The sequence below is a fragment of the Gracilinanus agilis genome, chromosome 3, assembly GCF_016433145.1.
Source record: "Gracilinanus agilis isolate LMUSP501 chromosome 3, AgileGrace, whole genome shotgun sequence".
NCBI lineage: Eukaryota > Metazoa > Chordata > Mammalia > Didelphimorphia > Didelphidae > Gracilinanus > Gracilinanus agilis.
The window spans coordinates 273,325,370-273,343,478 of record NC_058132.1 but is presented as its reverse complement, the minus strand read 5'-3'; the positions used below and the strand labels follow the sequence as shown (position 1 = coordinate 273,343,478).

Below are 18,109 nucleotides of genomic sequence, written 5' to 3'. Positions count from 1 at the left end.
TTTAAACATGTGCATATGAATAAACATATATACCAAAGTGTATATAAATGCATAAATATGTGTCTATAAGGATATATGTAAAACTGATCCTCATGCCAAAGTCTCCAGGGCTAGTTCATTTTTCAGTAAGTTTCCATTAACATATTCTCCCACAATGCTTAACTAGTACTGATCAAATATAGTCAAGGCAAGTTAAAAATGCCCATAGCTTTTGATAAGAATTTTCAACATGTGACATTAACAACCAGAATACAAATATTTATTAAATATTTTACCCTTAATTCTGGATTACCCATTTGAGTCTTGTACCTAATTTAGGTATAGCAAAAAATTTATGTATATACCAACTAGTTCTCCAGTTTCCCATCCCGTTTGTTTTTAACATAATATCATCACATAATACTTAAATATAAGGCATTTACATATTTAATCCAAATAAAAGTAATTTTTGTCTGAATTATGTTATGGTTTTAGTATAAAATGATTTGGGGTTGAATTTTCTAGTTATCAATCAAATCAAAGTATATAGCATACTCTCTATGTGCTTATTTAAAAAACTAAAAGATTAATTTGTTTTTCAACTTGTGAGTTTTTATGAGTGTAAATAAGAATATTACTGTCTATACTAATATAGATGAACTCTCTAATGTCATAACATATAATTGAACAAGATATTAAGATGCATGTTTATATGTGCACAAAATCATGTATGTTCATATTTTGTTACTTCCAATGATCCATTACTGTATATACTGTCTCTACTGATATATACAATTACTCCATATCTTAGAACACGGAGATTGAAAGAGATAATAGATGCAAAACACTTTTTAAATTCAAATATACATTGTGTATATATTTACTTGGCAGCAGCAATGAATAGAGTCCCAGACCTAGCATCTGGAAGACTGATATTTTTAAGTTGAAATATGGCTTCAGACATTTACTAACTGATCCTAGGCAAGTCACTTAATCCTGTTTGCCTCACTGTCTTCATCTTTACAATGAAATAGAGAAGGAAATGTCAAATGATTTCAGGATCTTTGCCAAAAAACAAAAACACTCAAATAGAGTTATAATGAATTGCACATGAATGAAAATAATTGGAAAACAATACATTAATTTAAAAATTTGTTATTATTATTGTTATTATAAATAAGTATAGTGTAAGTAGACCTATAATTTCATTGGTGTAAGAAATTTTTTCGTTATTAAACTCCTTCTACCAATGAAGAATAATACCTCTGCAACTACAAGTCTTAAAGTATTTCCTAGAATACAGAATACATAACTTGATCAGAGTCACAACTGTCACATATATGAGTGGAAACAAGGTCATCTCAGCTGTCTGCCTCCTTTACTTTCTATTGACCCACATTATGAATAATAAACAAGTGACAAAGCCATAGTATTATGGAAAAAATAAGAATAATGTTATAAAATGTTTGTTTTGTGAAAATATTTCATGCCATGACCATGACAAAATTATCATGGAACTCAGTTGCCTTTGGCTCTAAGCTACTGAACTAGCAAAGTTTTTTCACTTAATTAAGGTTCCATCCCAAGAAACAAAAAGTTGAAATACTTAAGTATTGAAGATAAAATGTAAATTCTAAATGACAGTGAAATTTTCCATTCAATATTTAATTTGATAAATTGAATTACAATAAGAGGTTAAGCATTAATAAAAGTGATCAATGGCACTTTTAATATATACATATATGCATATATATGTATATATATTTGCTGTAAAATACCATAAAGTAACATATGTGTTTCTTCAAAAAATTCTAGGTGTTGTCAAAGTGGATTATGGAGATGTATCGGTCAGAAAAGCACTAAGAGAAAATTTGAAGTGCAAGCCATTTTCTTGGTACCTAGAAAATATTTACCCAGACTCCCAGATTCCAAGGCGGTATTACTCACTTGGTGAGGTATGAATTATTTATTTTGGTTCTTCTTAATATATTTTTATGAATTGTATTATTTCTAAAGAGTTATATTTTATGGAGTCTAATACTTAATGTATTTAAAATGAGTTCTCATATTCATTTTGAAGGATTTGTCCAGAAACCATGAAGATTTTCATTACTAGTGATTTTTTCCCCAAAGAGAAGTAACAGAAGATGAATTGGTAATATTAATAGAAAGGTTTCTCACACCAGTGATTTTATTCTCTTCCAAAATATTGGTAATCTTAAGATGAATGTGACTGGCCTTATTTCCTCACATAGATCAATATAACTGCAGGCTCAAAACCTTAGCATTATATTTTCCTCATTTGTGAAGAATGATAACTCAATGTTCCATGACTACTTGAGGTATAGCCATAAGAAGAGATTGGGAATTTTTCACTTCCAGCTTCTTTATGGATGATTTCTTCTTAGAGTACTTCTCTTTCTCCTGCAACTTCTCTTTGTCACAACTAAATTAAACTCTTGTCCTTAATTTCCATAGAGTTTATTAATATTTACTTGAATAAGAGAACACAGACAAATATAGAGAAAATAAACTTATTCTGACTAGCCATATGAATGCTCTCCACATGACTCCTGGAGCAAATAGAGGCAGCTCACTTCCCCAAACTCCCTCTTTAATTCCTTCTCGTTTGCCCTAGATCCATACCTCATTCCCTTTTGGATCAGGTGCCTAGGTCACTGCTCCATGACCCACCTTCTGTGAAGAGATGTAGATGGTAACCAAATGTGTAATGTTGGGGGAGGGCTACCGTAACACATCACTAAAGAAAACTTGGAACTCCACTTGTCCTTTCTCAGAGTCAAAATCTAGAAGACTTATTACCTATCCTGTCCTCTCTAGTCTATCTACAACATGATTCCTAAATAGAAGATCAGATTATTATTCTCCACTAATAAACAGTTTTAAGCAAATAAGATTGATACCCTGGTTATATATGTATAACGTGATACAACTTTACATATAAACTACCTTGAGCAAACCTGCCTCCTGTTCCTTCTCAATATAGGCCAGGTAGGGAAAATATATATTTTAATATTTTTCCATTTAAATATAAAGTTAACTTTTGAAATCTGTTTTAAATGTTTTCCAAATTCTGTCTTTTATTCATCCCTGAAATGGCAAGCAATTTGATAAAGACTAAACTAGTTACATCGTCCAAAACATATTTTCATAAATGTTATGTTGTGAAAGAAAATAAAGACAAAATACAAAGAAAACTTTTTTTAAAAAAATGCTTAAGTCAGAGTTCCGGGTTAAGATGGTGGCAGAGTAAAAAAGCAGCCGCTTAAATTGTCCTAACCAAAGCATATAGGACTCCTCTAGGGGACATAAAAGCAAATCCAGATGAACAAAGGGACCCCACAACAGGGCACAGCTTTGAAGCTATGTGGAATCTGGGCATTTCCATGCTATAAAGGGGTAAAACAGCTCTCACTAGAGCGTGAGCTGAGCAACCCCCTCCCCCACCAACCCACACACCACCTACAGTTCCAAGGTCAGCGCACAAGAGTTAAAGCAGGTTTGGGGCACCCATTAAGTCATTGGCAGCTCCAGGGCCTGCTCCTGAGAGGAGCAAGACTTAGGAGCCCAAGAGGCTAAAGAACACAAAGACTTTGAACACAGACCTTGAGCTCAGGCTTGGGAGAAGGAGTTGATGTGGACATGGACAAGGATCTTGAGAGCAGGCTTGGACCTCTAGTGGGGACCCTGTCCCAATGGGTGCACGGCTGTGGAAGCTGCGCCCTGAGACTATTGAAGGAGCCTCGGGCAGAGGGGTAGGTGGGGGGACCACCAGGAGGTTTGACCCCAAGAACAAAGTGACTTGAAACCTTGTGAGCCTAGAGAGCTCAGACAGACCCAGAGTGTGAGGATAAAGCTGAGAAGTCTCAAGGCTAATAATGGCAACCCAAAATTGGGAACCTCAGAAGAGAAAGATCATCAAGAAGAAATTTTACACAGAGAAAATCCAGACAAAAGAGCAAACAGCCGAGGAGAACAAACAAGTAATCATATCCAAACCTTCCCAAAATAATGAAAAATTGGTCACAAGCTATTGAAGAGTTCAAATCTGAGATGATGAGAAAGATGGAAGAGATCTGGCAAGAAAATAACACTTTAAAAGGCAGAATTTTGCAATTGGAAAGAGAGGCTCAGAAATAAAATGAACTGATAAGCAAATTGAACACCATAAATGACCAGATTGAAAAGGAAAACCAAAAGATTATAACCGAAAACCAGTCCCTAAAGGCTAGAATTGAGCAATTATAAGCTAATGATCTCTCAAGACAGCAAGAACAAATAAAACAAAGTCAAAAAACTGATAAAATAGGAGGAAACATGAAATATCTCAATGAGAAAGTGACTGACCAAGAAAACAGGTCTAGAAGAGACAACTTGAGAATCATAGGTCTTCCAGAAAAAGGAGAAATTAATAGAAATTTGGACTCCGTACCAAAAGAAATTATTCAGCAAAATTGCCCTGAAGTTTTACAGGCAAGAGGGCAATATAGACATTGAAAGGATCCATAGATCACCCTCTACACTAGACCCAGAAAAGACAACTCCCAGGAATAAAATTGCCAAATTCAAGAGCTTCCAAGTAAAAGAAAAAATCTTACAAGAAGCTAGAAAGAGACAATTCAAATATCAAAGAGCACCAATCAGGATCACACAGGATCTGACAGCCTCCATGCTAAAAGACTGCAAGGCTTAGAATATGATATTCAGAAAGGCAAGAGAACTGGGTCTTCAACCACGGATCACCTACCCATGCAAACTAACTATATACGTCCAGGGGAAAGTTTGGGCATTAAATAAGATAGAAGATTTCCAAGATATGGATGAATATTTACAAAAATATAAATTGCCTAGATTAACAGCAGAAAAAATAGAACACCTAAATAATCCCATATCAGAAAAAAATTGAATAAGCTATCAAAGAACTCCCTAAGAAAAAATCACCAGGGCCTGATGGATTCACAAGTGAATTCTATCAGACATTCAAAGAGCAACTAATCCCAATACTATACAAAATATTTGATATAATAAGCAAAGTAAGAGTCCTATCAAATTCCTTTCATAACATAAATATGGTACTGATTCGAAAGCCAGGGAGATCAAAAACAGAGAAAGAAAACTACAGATCAATCTCCCTAATGAACATAGATGCAAAAATCTTAAATATAATACTAGCAAAGAGACTCCAGCAAGTAATCAACAGCATCATCCAACATGATCAGGTGGAATTTATACCAGGAATGCAAGGATGGTTCAACATTAGGGAAACCATCCACATAATTGACCATATCAACAGACTAACAAACAAAAATCACATGGTTATCTCATTAGATGCTGAAAAAGCCTTTGACAAAATACAGCATCCATTCCTATTGAAAACACTGAAAAGTATAGAAATAGAGGGACCTTTTGTAAAGATAATAAACAGTATATACCTAAAACCATCAATAAGCATCATATGCAATGGGAATAAATTAGAAGCCTTTCCAATAAGATCAGGACTGAAACAAGGATACCCATTATTACCTCTATTATTCAACATAGTACTAGAAATACTAGCAGTAGCAAATAGAGAAGAAAAAGAAATTGAAGGTATCAAAATAGGCAACGAGGAGACTAAGCTAGAAAATATAAACTACTTAGGAATCTATCTACCAAAACAAACATGGCAATTATACGAAAACAACTACAATACACTTTCCAAACAAATAAAACTGGATCTCAAGAATTGGAAAAACATTGATTGCTCATGGGTAGGAGGAGCTAACATAATAAAAATGACCATTCTGCCCAAATTAATTTACCTATTTATTTGGAAGAACAAAAGATCAAGAATATCAAGGGAAATAATGAAAAAAAATGGGAAGGAAGGGGGCCTAGCAGTACCAGATATTAAACTATACTATAAAACAGCAGTCATCAAAACAATATGGTACTGGCTAAGAGACAGAAGGGAGGATCAGTGGAATAGACTTGGGGTTAATGACATCAGCAAGACAGTGTATGATAAACACAAAGAGCCCAACTTTTGGGACATGAATCCATTATTTGACAAAAACGGCTGGGAAATTTAGAAAACAATATGGGAAAGAGTAGGTTTAGATCAACATCTCACACCCTACACCAAGATAAATTCAGAATGGGTGAATGACTTGAATATAAAGAAGGAAACTAAAAGAACATTAAGTGAACACAGAATAGTATACTTGTCAGATCTATGGGAAAGGAAAGATTTTAAAACCAAGCAAGACTTAGAGAAAATTACAAAATGTAAATTAAAGTTTTTGATTATAATAAACTAAAAAGCTTTTTTACAAACAAAAACAATGCAGCCAAAATTAGAAGGGAAACAACAAATTGGGAAAAATCTTTATAACAAAAAACTCTGATAGGGGTCTAATTACTCAAATATACAAGGAGTTAAATCAATTGTGTAGAAAATCAAGCCATTCCCCAATTGATAAATGGGCAAGAGACATGAATAGGCAATTTTCAGGTAAAGAAATCAAAACTATCAATAATCACATGAGGAAGTGTTCTAAATCTCTAATAATTAGTGAAAAGCAAATCAAAACAACTCTGAGGTACCACCTGACACCTAGAAGATTGGCTAAAATGAAAGAAGGGGAGAGTAATGAATGCTGGAGGGGATGTGGCCAAATTTAGACATTAATGCATTTTTGGTGGTGTGAACTCATCCAACCATTCTGGATGGCAATTTGGAACTACACTCAAAGGGATATAAAAGAATGCCTGCCCTTTGATCCAGCCATACCATTGCTGGGCTTGTACCCCAAAGAGATCATAGATAAACAGACTTGTACGAAAATATTTATAGCTGCGCTTTTTGTGGTTGCAAAAAACTGGAAAAGGAGGATATGTCCTTCAATTGGGAAATGGCTGAACAAATTGTGGTATATGCTGGTGATGGAATACTATTGTGCTCAAAGGAATAATAAACTGGAGGAATTCCATGTGAACTGGAAAGACCTCCAGGAATTGATGCAGAGTGAAAGAAGCAGAGCCAGAAGTACACTGCATACAGAGACGGATATACTATGGTAAAATTGAATGCAATGGACTTCTGTACCAGCAGCAATTCAGTGACATGGGATAGCTCTGAGGGATTTATGGTAAAGAACGCTACCCACATTCAGAGGAAGGACTGCAGGAAAGGAAACATATAAGAAAAACAACTGCTTGAACGCATGGGTTGAGGTGGACATGATTGTGGATGTAGACTCAAACTACCACACCAATGCAACTATCAACAATTTAGAAATAGGTCTTGATCAATGACACATGTTAAAACCAGTGGAAATGTGCATTGGCCATGGGTGAGGGGATTGCGGGGAGTGAAGGGGAAAGTAGGAGTATGAATCATGTAACCATGTTAAAAATGAATATTAATAAATATTTTAAAAAGTGCTTAATTCCATGCTTACACTCCATCCGCACTTTCCCTGTAGGCAGATAGCATTTTTTATTATAAGTCCTTCAGGATTATCCTATATTGTGGATAAGTAAAAAAAATCACAGTCAATTATGATATACTATTGCTGTTACTATGTATAATATTCTCCTAGTTCTGCTCATTTTGCTTTGCATTAATTCATGGAAGTTTTCCAAGTTTTTTCTGAAAGCATTCTACTCATCATTTCTTATACCACAATAATATTTTCTCATATTCATATATCCCAATTTATTGAGCCCTTCCTCAATATTCTTTTAATTTCTAATTCATTGCCACCACAAAAAATAGTTAAAATATTCATTTCTGAATACATGAGTGAGTCTTTCTCCTTTTTTTCTCTTTGTGATACAGATGTAGTATTACTGATTCAAAGGACATGCAGAAGTTTAAAGACTTGTAGGCATAGTTCTAAATTGCTTTCCAATGTGCTTGGATCATTTCACAATCACAACAGTATATTAGTTTTTACTATTTTTATATATCACTTCCCATATTTGTCATTTTCCTTTTCTGTCATTTTAGATAATTGGATAGATGTGAATCAATACCTCAGAGTCCATTTAATTTACATTTCTCTAATCAATCTAAATTGGAGAATCTTTTTTCATAGGTCTATAGAAAACTGATTTCTCCTGAAAACTGTTCATATACTTTGACCATCTACCAATTGTGAAACAACTTTCATTTGAGAAATTAGATCTTTTACAGACATAAAATTTTTCCCAGTTTATTTCCTTCCTTCAAATCTGTGCTGCATTGATTTTGTTTGTGTAATTTTAAAAATGTTTGCTTTTGATCTGATTTGGTCATAAATTCTTTTCTTATACTTAAATCTGTCAGGTAAATATTCCATGCTCCCCTTTATGTCTAAATCATGTAATCATTTTGATCTTATCTTTGTATATATTATGAGATGTTGCTCTGTATCTTGTTTCTATCAAAGTGAACTCGAGTTCTCCAAGCAATTTTTGTCAAATAATGACTTCTTGTCTCCATACCCTGAATTTTGGGGTATGTCAAACATTATATTACAATGGTGATTTGCTATACTTCTCATCATAGTAGGAAGGCTTCTAGCTTTTTTCATTTTATAATAAGGCTTGCCTATGTTTTCAGATAGATAATACATATCATTGCATGAAAAGCTCCATTTTTTGTAGGTTTTAATAGGAATTTAATCAGAATTAATAGAATTGTGAATTTAACAAAACTAATAGGAATTTATTAGACATTTTACTTTGTGAAAAACTTTGTTCATCTATTGATATAATCACTTGATTTCTGTTGATTCTGTCATTGATATGGTTAATTATGCTCACAGTTGTCATAAAATTGAACTACCATTGAATTCCTGGCACAAATCTACTTGGAATATACTTGGTTAGAGTGTAATGATCTTTGTGACATATTGCTGCAAACTCTTTGCTAGTGTTTTATTTAAATTTTTCTCAATAATAATTAGGGGAATTGCTCTGTATAATCCTTTCTCTGTTTTTTGGGGGGGTACTTTCTCTATTTTTATTGTTCCTGGTTGAGGCAAAACATTTGTACTATAAAAGGAATTTGTTTGATTATCTTTTTTTGGTCAATTTACCCAAATATTTTGTATATTATTGGAGCTAATCATTCTTTAAATGTTTGGTAAAAATTACTTGTAAATCCATCTGATACTGGGGATTTTTTCTTTGAGAGCTCATTTATAAATTGTTCAAATTATTTAAGTATTATTTGTCTTCATATTTTAATTGGGGCAATTAGATTTTTATAAATATTCTTCCATTTCATTTGGATCATCAAATATATTGGTATATGTTTCATTAAAATAATTTTTTATAATTGCTTTAATTTCATCTTCAATGGTGATAAATTCACCATAACTTTTATACTGGCAATTTGTTTTTCTTTTTTTTAAATCATATAGAAAAGTTGTTTAATTTATTGGTGTTGTTTTTCATAAAACCAGGTTCTGGTCTTATACTTAGAATGATTTTCTTGTTTTCATTTTTTATTAATCACACTATTGATTTCAGGATTTCAATTTCTTCCAAGATTTTTTTTAGTTTCAAGTCCAATGTAGCTTTCAGATTTTTGTTTTATTAATATATACATTTAGAAATAAAAATTTTCCTCTTAAGTACTTTCATGGATGCAAAATATAAAATTTGGCATATTGCCTCATTGTAGAAATTCTCTTTAATAAAAGTACTTGTTGTTTCCATGATTTTTTCTTTAACCCACTCATTCTTGAGGACTATATTTTTTTGCTTCAAATCAATTTTTAATCCCTTTTCATACATCTTTATTTAATATAATTTTATTGTATCATGATTTGGAAGGGATGCATTTAACATTTTTACTTTTCTGCATTTCACAGTGAGGTGTTTATACTCTAATAAATGGTCATTTTTTTCTTAAGATGCTATATAAAGCTGATAGGTGCATTCTTTTCTATTCTCATTCAGTTTTTCCCTGACTTCTATAAAATATCTAACTTTTCTAAAATTTTATTCATCTCCTTTATTTCTTTCTTGTTTTGTGTGTGTGTTTGTGAGTGGGTGTGAGTTTCACAGCTAGATCTATCTAAGTCTGAGAAAGGAAAGTTAAGCACCTACTCCCCTCTTCCTCCCCCACCCCCACGATCCATTTGGTTTGTATGTTTAGTATTGATAGTACTTTATTTTCTATGATATATTTAAGCAAAATGTACTATTCCATCTTACCTCTTTTTTATTAGTTCTCTTTTTTTAAGATTTAAATATTTTATTTTTTTAGAAAATTTTTCCATGGTTACATGATTCATGTTTTCACTTTCACCTTCACCCCTCCTTTATCCTCCCCCACCATAACCAACCCATATTTCCACTGGTTTTAGCATGTGTCAACAATCAAGACTTATTTACGTATTATTAATAGTTGCATTGGTGTGGTCTTTTTGAGTCTATATCCCCAATCATGTCAACATCAACCCATGTGTTCCAGCGGTTGTTTTTCTTCTGTGTTTCCACTCCTGCAGTTCTTTCTCTGAATGTGGGTAGCATTCTTATCTATAGAACCCTCAGAATTGTCCTGGGTCATTGCATTGCTGTTAGTAAAGAAGTTCATTACATTCCATTTTACCACAGTGTATCAATTTCTGCGTGCAGTGTTCTTCTGGCCCTGCTCCTTTCACTCTGCATGAATTCCTGGAGATCTTTGCAGTTCACATGGAATTCCTCCAGTTTATTATTCCTTTGAGCACAATAGTATTCCATCACCCAGCATATACCAGGATTTGTTCAGCCATTCCCCAATTGAAGGGCATATCCTCCTTTTCCAGTTTTTTACTACCACAAAAAGCACAGCTATAACGATTTTTGTACAAGTATATTTATCTATGATCTTTTTGGGGTACCAACCCAGCAATGGTATGGCTTGATCAAAGTGCAGGCAGTCTTTTAGAGCTCTTTGTGCATAGTTCCAAATTGCCTTCCAGAATGGTTAGATCAGTTCACAACTCTACCAGCAATGCATTAATGTCCCAATTTGTCCAACATTCATTACTCTCCCCTTCTCTCATTTTAGCCAATATGATAGGTGTGAAGTAGTACCTCAGAGGTATTTTCATTCACTTTTCACTAATTATTAGAGATTTAGAACACTTTCTTATGTGATTATTGATAGTTTTGATTTCTTTATCTGAAAATTGCCTATTCCTGTCTCTTGCCCATTTATCAATTGGAGAATGGCTTGATTTTCTATACAATTGATTTAATTCCTGGTATATTTGAGTAATTAGACCCCTGTCAGAGTTTTTTGTTATAAAGATTTTTCCCCAGTTTGTTGTTTCCTTTCTTATTTTGGTTGCATTGTTTTTATTTGTACAAAACTTTTTAATTTAATATGATCAAAATAATTTATTTTATATTTTATAATGTTTTCTAACTCTTGCTTGGTTTTAAAAATTTCCCTTTCCCATATATCTGACAAGTATACAATTATGTGTTCACTTAATGTACTTATAGCTTCCTTCTTTATATTGAAGTCATTCACCCATTCTGATTTATCTTGGTGTAGGGTGAGATTTTGATCTAAACCTAATCTCTCTCATATTGTTTTCCAATTTTCCCAAAATTTTTTGGCAAATAGTGGATTTTTGTCCCAAAAGTTGGGCTCTTTGGGTTTATCATATACTGTCTTGCTGATGTCACTTACCCCAAGACTATTCCACTGATCCTCTCTTCTGTCTCTTAGCCAGTACCATATCATTTTGATGACTACTGCTTTATTGTATAGTTTAATATTTGTGAATGCTAGGCCACCTTCCTTCATGTTTTTTTTCATTCTTTCCCATAATATATTTTTAAAATAAATTTTATTTTTTAGAAAAGTTATCATGGTTACATGATTCATGTTATTACTTTCCCCTTCACCGCCACCCCCAACCTCCTCCCCCCAAACCCTATAGCCAATGTGCATTTCCACTGATTTTAACATGTTTCATCAATCAAGACATTTCCAAATTGTTGATAGTTGCATTGCTGTGGTAGTTTCAAGTCTACATTTCCAATCATGTCCTACTCAACTCATGTGTTCAAGCAGTTGCTTTTCTTCTGTGTTTCCTCTCCTGTAGTTCTTCCTCTGAGATTGAGTAGTGTTCTTATCCATATGTCGCTCAGAATTGTTATGGATCATTGCATTTCTGCTAGTACAGAAGTCCATTACATTCCATTTTACCACAGTGTATCAGTCTCTGTGTACAGTGTTCTTCTGGCCCTGCTTCTTTCACTCTGCATGAATTCCTAGAGGTCTTTCCAGTTCACATGGAATTCCTCCAGTTAATTATACCTTTGAGCACAATAGTATTCCATCACCAGCATATACCACGATTTGTTCAGCCATTCCCCAATAGAAGGGCATACCCTCATTTTCCAATTTTTTGCCACCACAAAAAGTGCATACAAGTCGGTTTATCTACAATCTCACTGGGGTACAAACCAACAATGATATGGCTGGATCAAAGGGCAGACATTCTTTTATAGCCCTTTGAGTATAGTTCCAAATTGCCATCCAGAATGGTTGGATCAGTTCACAACACCACCAAAAATGCATTAATGTCCCAATTTCGTCACATCCCCTCCAACATTCATTACTCTCTCCTACTATCATTTTAGCCAATCTTCTATGTGTGAGGTGATACCTCAGAGTTGTTTTGATTTGCGTTTCACTAATTATTAGAGATTTAGAACACTTTCTCTTGTGCTTATTGATACTTTTAATTTCTTTATCTGAAAATTGCCTATTCTTATCCCTTGCCCATTTATCAATTGGGGAATGGCTTGATTTTTTATAGAATTGATTTAACTCATTGTATATTTGAGTAGTTAGACCCCTGTCAGAGTTTTTGTTATAAAGATTTTTTCCCAATTTGTTGTTTCCGTTCTGATTTGGTTGCATTGATTTTGTTTGTACAAAACCTTTTTTAATTTAGTATAATAAAAATTATTTATTTTACATTTTGTAATTTTTTTCTAGGTCTTGCTTAGTTTTAAAGTTTTCCCTTTCCCATAGATCTGACAAGTATACTATTCTGTGTTCACTTAATGTTCTTTTAGTTTCCTTCTTTATATTGAAGTCATCCACCCATTCTAAATTTATCTTGGTGTAGGATGTGAGATGTTGATCTAAACCTAATCTCTCCCATATTCTTTTCCAATTTTCCCAGCAGTTTTTGTCAAATATTTTTGTCAGATTTTGTCCTAAAAGTAGGGCCGTTTGGGTTTATCATTCACTGTCTTGCTGATGTCACTTACCCCAAGTCTATTCCACTGGTCCTCCCTTCTGTCTCTTAGCCAGTACCATATTGTTTTCATGACTGCTGATTCATAGTATATTTTAATATCTGGTACTGCTAGTCCACCTTCCTTCACTTTTTTTTCATTATTTCCCTTGATATTTTTGATCTTTTGTTCTTCCAAATGAACTTTGTTATAGTTTTTTCTAATTCAGTAAAAAAGTTTTTTGGGAGTTTGATATGTATGGCATTAAATATGTAAATTAATTTGGGTAGAACTGTCATTTTTATTATGTTAGCTCATCCTACCCATGAGAGATCAATGTTTTTCCAATTGTTTAGATCTAGTTTTATTTGTTTGGAAAGTGTTTTGTAGTTGTTTTTGTATAATTCCTGTGTTTGTTTTCATAGATATATTTCTAAGTATTTTTTATTGTCTAGGGTGATTTTAACTTGTGTTTCTCTTTCTACCTCTTGCTACTGTGATGTGTTGGAAAAAATAGAAATGCTGATGATTTATGTGCATTTATTTTGTATCCTGCAACTTTACTAAAGTTGTTGATTTTTTATACCAGCTTCTTAGTTGATTCTCTAGGATTTTTTTAGTAAACCATCATTACATCAGCAAACAGTGATAGCTTAGTCTCCTCATTGCCTTCAATTTCTTTTTCTTCTCTAATTGCTACTCCTAATGTTTCTAATACAATATACAATCTTAAATAATAGAGGTGATAGTGGGCATTCATGTTTCATGCCTGATCTTATTTGGAAGGCTTCTAATTTTCCCCATTGCAGATGATGCTTGTTGATGATCTTAGATATATACTTTTTATTATTTTTAGAAAATGTCCTTCTATTTCTATACTTTCTAGTGTTTTCAATAGGAATGTATATTGTATTTTGTGAAAGGCTTTTTCAGTATCTATTGAGATAATCATGTGGTTTTTGTTGGTTTGATTGTTTATATGGTCAATAATATGAATGGTTTTCCTGATGTTGAACCATCCTTGCATTCCTGGTATAAATCCCAACTGATGTTGATGAATAACCCTTGTGATCACTTCCTGGAGTCTTTTTACTTGTATTCTGTTGAAGATTTTTGCATCTATGTTCATTAAGGAGATTGGTTTATAGTTTTCTTTCTCTGTTCACCTGGCTTTGGAATGAGTACAATATTTGTATCAAAAAAGGAGTTTGGTAGAACTCCTTCTTTGCTTATCATATCAAATAATTTGTATAATATTGGGATTAGTTGTTCTTTGAATGTTTCATAGAATTCACTTGTGAATCCATCTCATCCTGGGGATTTTTTCTTAGGTTGTTCTTTGATGGCTTCTTCAATTTCTTTTTCTGATATGCGATTATTTAAGTATTCTATTTCTTTTGCTGTTAATCTAGGCAATTTATATTTTTGTAAATATTCATCAATCTCACCTAGATTGCCATATTTATTGCCACATTATTGGGCAAAATAATTTTTAATGATTGCCTTGATTTCCTCTTCATTAGATGTGAGGTCTCCCTTTTCATCTTTGATAACTGATGATTTGGTTTTCTTCTTTCCTTTTTTATTTAGATTGAATAGTACTTTGTCAATTTTGTTTGTTTTTTCAATGTACCAGCTTCTAGTCTTATACATTAATTCAATAGTTCTTTTACTTTCAATTTTATTGATTTCTACTTTAATTTTTATAGTCTCTAATTTGATTGTTAGCTGGGGATTTTTAATTTCTTCCCTTTCTAGGTTTTTGATTTGCATGCCCAGTTCATTGATTTTTGCCCTCTCTGATTTATTAATACATGCACTCAAGGATATAAATTTCCCCCTGAGTATTGCCTTAGATGCATCCCACCGTGTTTTGGTGGGATGTCTCATCATTGTCATTCTCTTCAATGAAATTATTGATTGTTTCTATGATTTCTTCTTTGACTTGTTTTGGAGAATCATATTATTTAATTTCCAATTAGTTTTTGATTTGCCTGTCCAGGTGCCCTACTAATTATTATTTTATTGCATTATGATCTAAGAAGTTTACATTTATTATTTCTGCTCTTTTGCATTTGTTTGCAGTGTTTCTATGCCTCTTTTACATGGTCAATCTTTGTGAATGTACCATGTGCAGCTGAAAAGAAGGTGTATTCCTTTTTGTCCCTATTTATTTTTCTCCACATATCTATAAATCTAATTTTTCTAAGATTTCATTCACCTCTCTTATCTCTTTCTTCTTTATTTTTTGGTTTGATTTATCTAGATCTGAAAGAGGAATATTCAGATCTCCCACTGGTATGGTTTTACTATTTCCTTCTTGAGCTCTGCCAGTTTCTCCTTTAGGATTCTGGATGCTGTACTATTTAGTGCATACATGTTGAGTACTGTTATTTTCTCATTGTGTATACTCCCTTTTATCAGGATATAATTACCTTACCCGTCTCTTTTAATCATATCTATTTTTACTTTGGCTTTGTCAGAAATCATGACCACCACTCCTGCCTTCTTTTTCTCATTTGAAGCCCAAAAGATTTTGCTCCAGCCCTTGACCTTGAACCTGTGCATGTCCAACTTCCTCTTATGTGTTTCTTGTAGACAACATATGGTAGGATTTTGGTGTCTAATCCACTCTGCTATTTGCTTCCATTTTATGGGTGAGTTCATCCCATTCACATTCAGAGTTATAATTATCAGTTGTGTATTCCTCAACATTTTAGTATCCTCTCCTAGTTCTACCCCTTCTTATTATGCTATTTCCTTTTAAACCAGTGGTTTGTTTTAAACCAGTCCCCCTTGTCCCCTCCTTTGATTTACTTCCCTTTCCACCATCTCCTTTATTATTCCCCTCTTTTTATTTTTTAAGGCCTAATGAATTCCCTCTCACTTTTTCTCCCCTCTCTTTTTTGACCTCCCCAATCCCCTTCCCCTTGATTTATCTTTTCTGACTTTCTCAGTAGGGTTAGATAGAATTTTATATCTCAATGGATATTGCTACTCTTCCTTCTCAGGGTTCATTCCTCTGAGAGTCAGGTTTAAATATTACTTCTTAATGCTTTCTTCCTCTCCTTCTTATAATACTATTTATCCCCTCCCCTTCCCATGCCCTCTTTCTGTGGTATAGAATATCCTATTATTCTTATTAATTCAAGATTTTCTTGCCTTCATCTACTATTCACTTCCCTCTTTTCCCCCCATATCATCTTAGACTATTTAGTGCTCCAACTTCTCCCTATGAATAAATCTTCTAATTACTATACTAGTGAATACAGGTTTTGAAAATTAAACATAACATTTCTCCATGTAGCAATACAAATAATTTGATCTTATTGATTTTATTTCTTGATCTGTCAATTTCTCATTGAGATATTTCATGTTTCCTTCTATTTTAATCAGTCTTTTGACTTTGCTTTATTTGTTCTTACTGTTTTGAGAGATCATTGGTTTCTACTTGCCCAATTCTGGTCTTTAGAGACTGGTTTTCTGTTATAATCTTATGATTTTCCTTTCAGTTTGATTTATCCTGTTTTCCAGCTGTTTGATTTTGGTCTCTAATTTGCTTACTATTTTGTTTGATTTTTGGTCATCTTTCTCCAATTGGGAGTTTCTGTCTTTAAACTGTTATTTTGCTTTTGAGCTTTTTCCCTCTTCTCTCACCAAATCTCTTCCATCTTTCTCATGATCTCAGATTTGAACTCTTCAAGAGCTTGTGACCAATTTTCACTTTGGGGGGAAGTTTGGATGTGATTATCTGTTTGTTCTCCTCTGCTGTTTGCTCTGCTGTCTGGATTTTTTCTGTGGAAAAGTGTTTGAATGTTAAATATCTCTTCTTAATCTTTCTCTTTTGAGGTTCTTGTGACTGGCTTGCCATTATTATTATTTCTTTCTCAGGTAGAAGTCTGGGTGAGTCATACAGGCTCTCTGCCTATCCTATCGAGTTGTGGAGCAGCTTTGGTGCCCTCTCAGCTTTAGCCTCACACCCAGGGTCAGTCTCAGCTCTTTAGGCTCCTCAAGTCTAGTTTTTCTCAAGTTTAAGCCAACTGGTGGTCCCCTTGCTTTCTCCTCTGCCCAAAGCTCCTTTAACAGTCTCAGGGAGCTGCTTCCACAGTCATGCACCACTCTGCCCTGGTTCCCCACCCAAAGTTTGAGCATGCACTCAAGGTCCGTGTCTGTGCCTGAGTTCAAGGTCTGTTTTCAAAGTCTGGTTCTTTAGCCTCTTGGGGGTCTTAAGTCTTGCTGCTTTCAGGAGCAGGCCCTCTTGATCTCAGGTAGCTTCCAAGAACTTAAATGAATGCCCCAAACTTGCTCTAACTCTTGGGAGCTTGTTTTGGCACTGTAGGTGGTGTGGGGCAGGAGGGGTTTGCTCAGCTCTCATTTTAGTGAGAGCTATTTCAACCCCTTATGGAAACGCCCCAATCCCATGTACCTTCAATGCTGCATCCTGTTTTGGGGTCCCTTTGTTCATGTGGATTTGTTTTTATGTCCTCAAGGAATTCTATATGTGTGGGTTAGGAGAGGTTAAGCAGCTGCTTTTACTCTGCCTCCATCTTAACCTGGAAGTCCCCCAATTCTATTGGGTCTCTTTTTTATTTTGCTTAGCCTAAGATCATGATTGCTATTCATCCTTTAAAAAATACCTTCATCTGAAGCATAAAAGATTCAGCTCCAGACGTCTTTTATAACTCTATTTCAAGTGTTTATTGTATGTAATATTCTGTCAGATTCTGGACTCTAATCCTTTCCCCTGTCTAATTCTATTTTATGGGAAAGATCATGCCATTCTCATCCACACTTATGATTACTGAGTATTTTTCTCCTTTCCTGTTTATCCCATATATATATATATATATATATATATATATATATATATATATATATATAT

At 33.7% G+C, this 18,109-nt stretch overlaps 1 protein-coding gene across 2 annotated transcripts in view; it reads left to right on the top strand.

The window, feature by feature from the left end:
• The window catches only part of GALNT13 (polypeptide N-acetylgalactosaminyltransferase 13), a 717,275-nt gene that overhangs the window by 599,374 nt on the left and 99,792 nt on the right, over nucleotides 1–18,109 (top strand). For both annotated transcript variants that reach the window (XM_044666584.1, XM_044666582.1), the window contains exon 8: nucleotides 1,795–1,934. In XM_044666584.1, coding sequence (XP_044522519.1) covers nucleotides 1,795–1,934 — 140 coding nt within the window. The remainder of the gene's footprint in view (nucleotides 1–1,794; nucleotides 1,935–18,109) is intronic.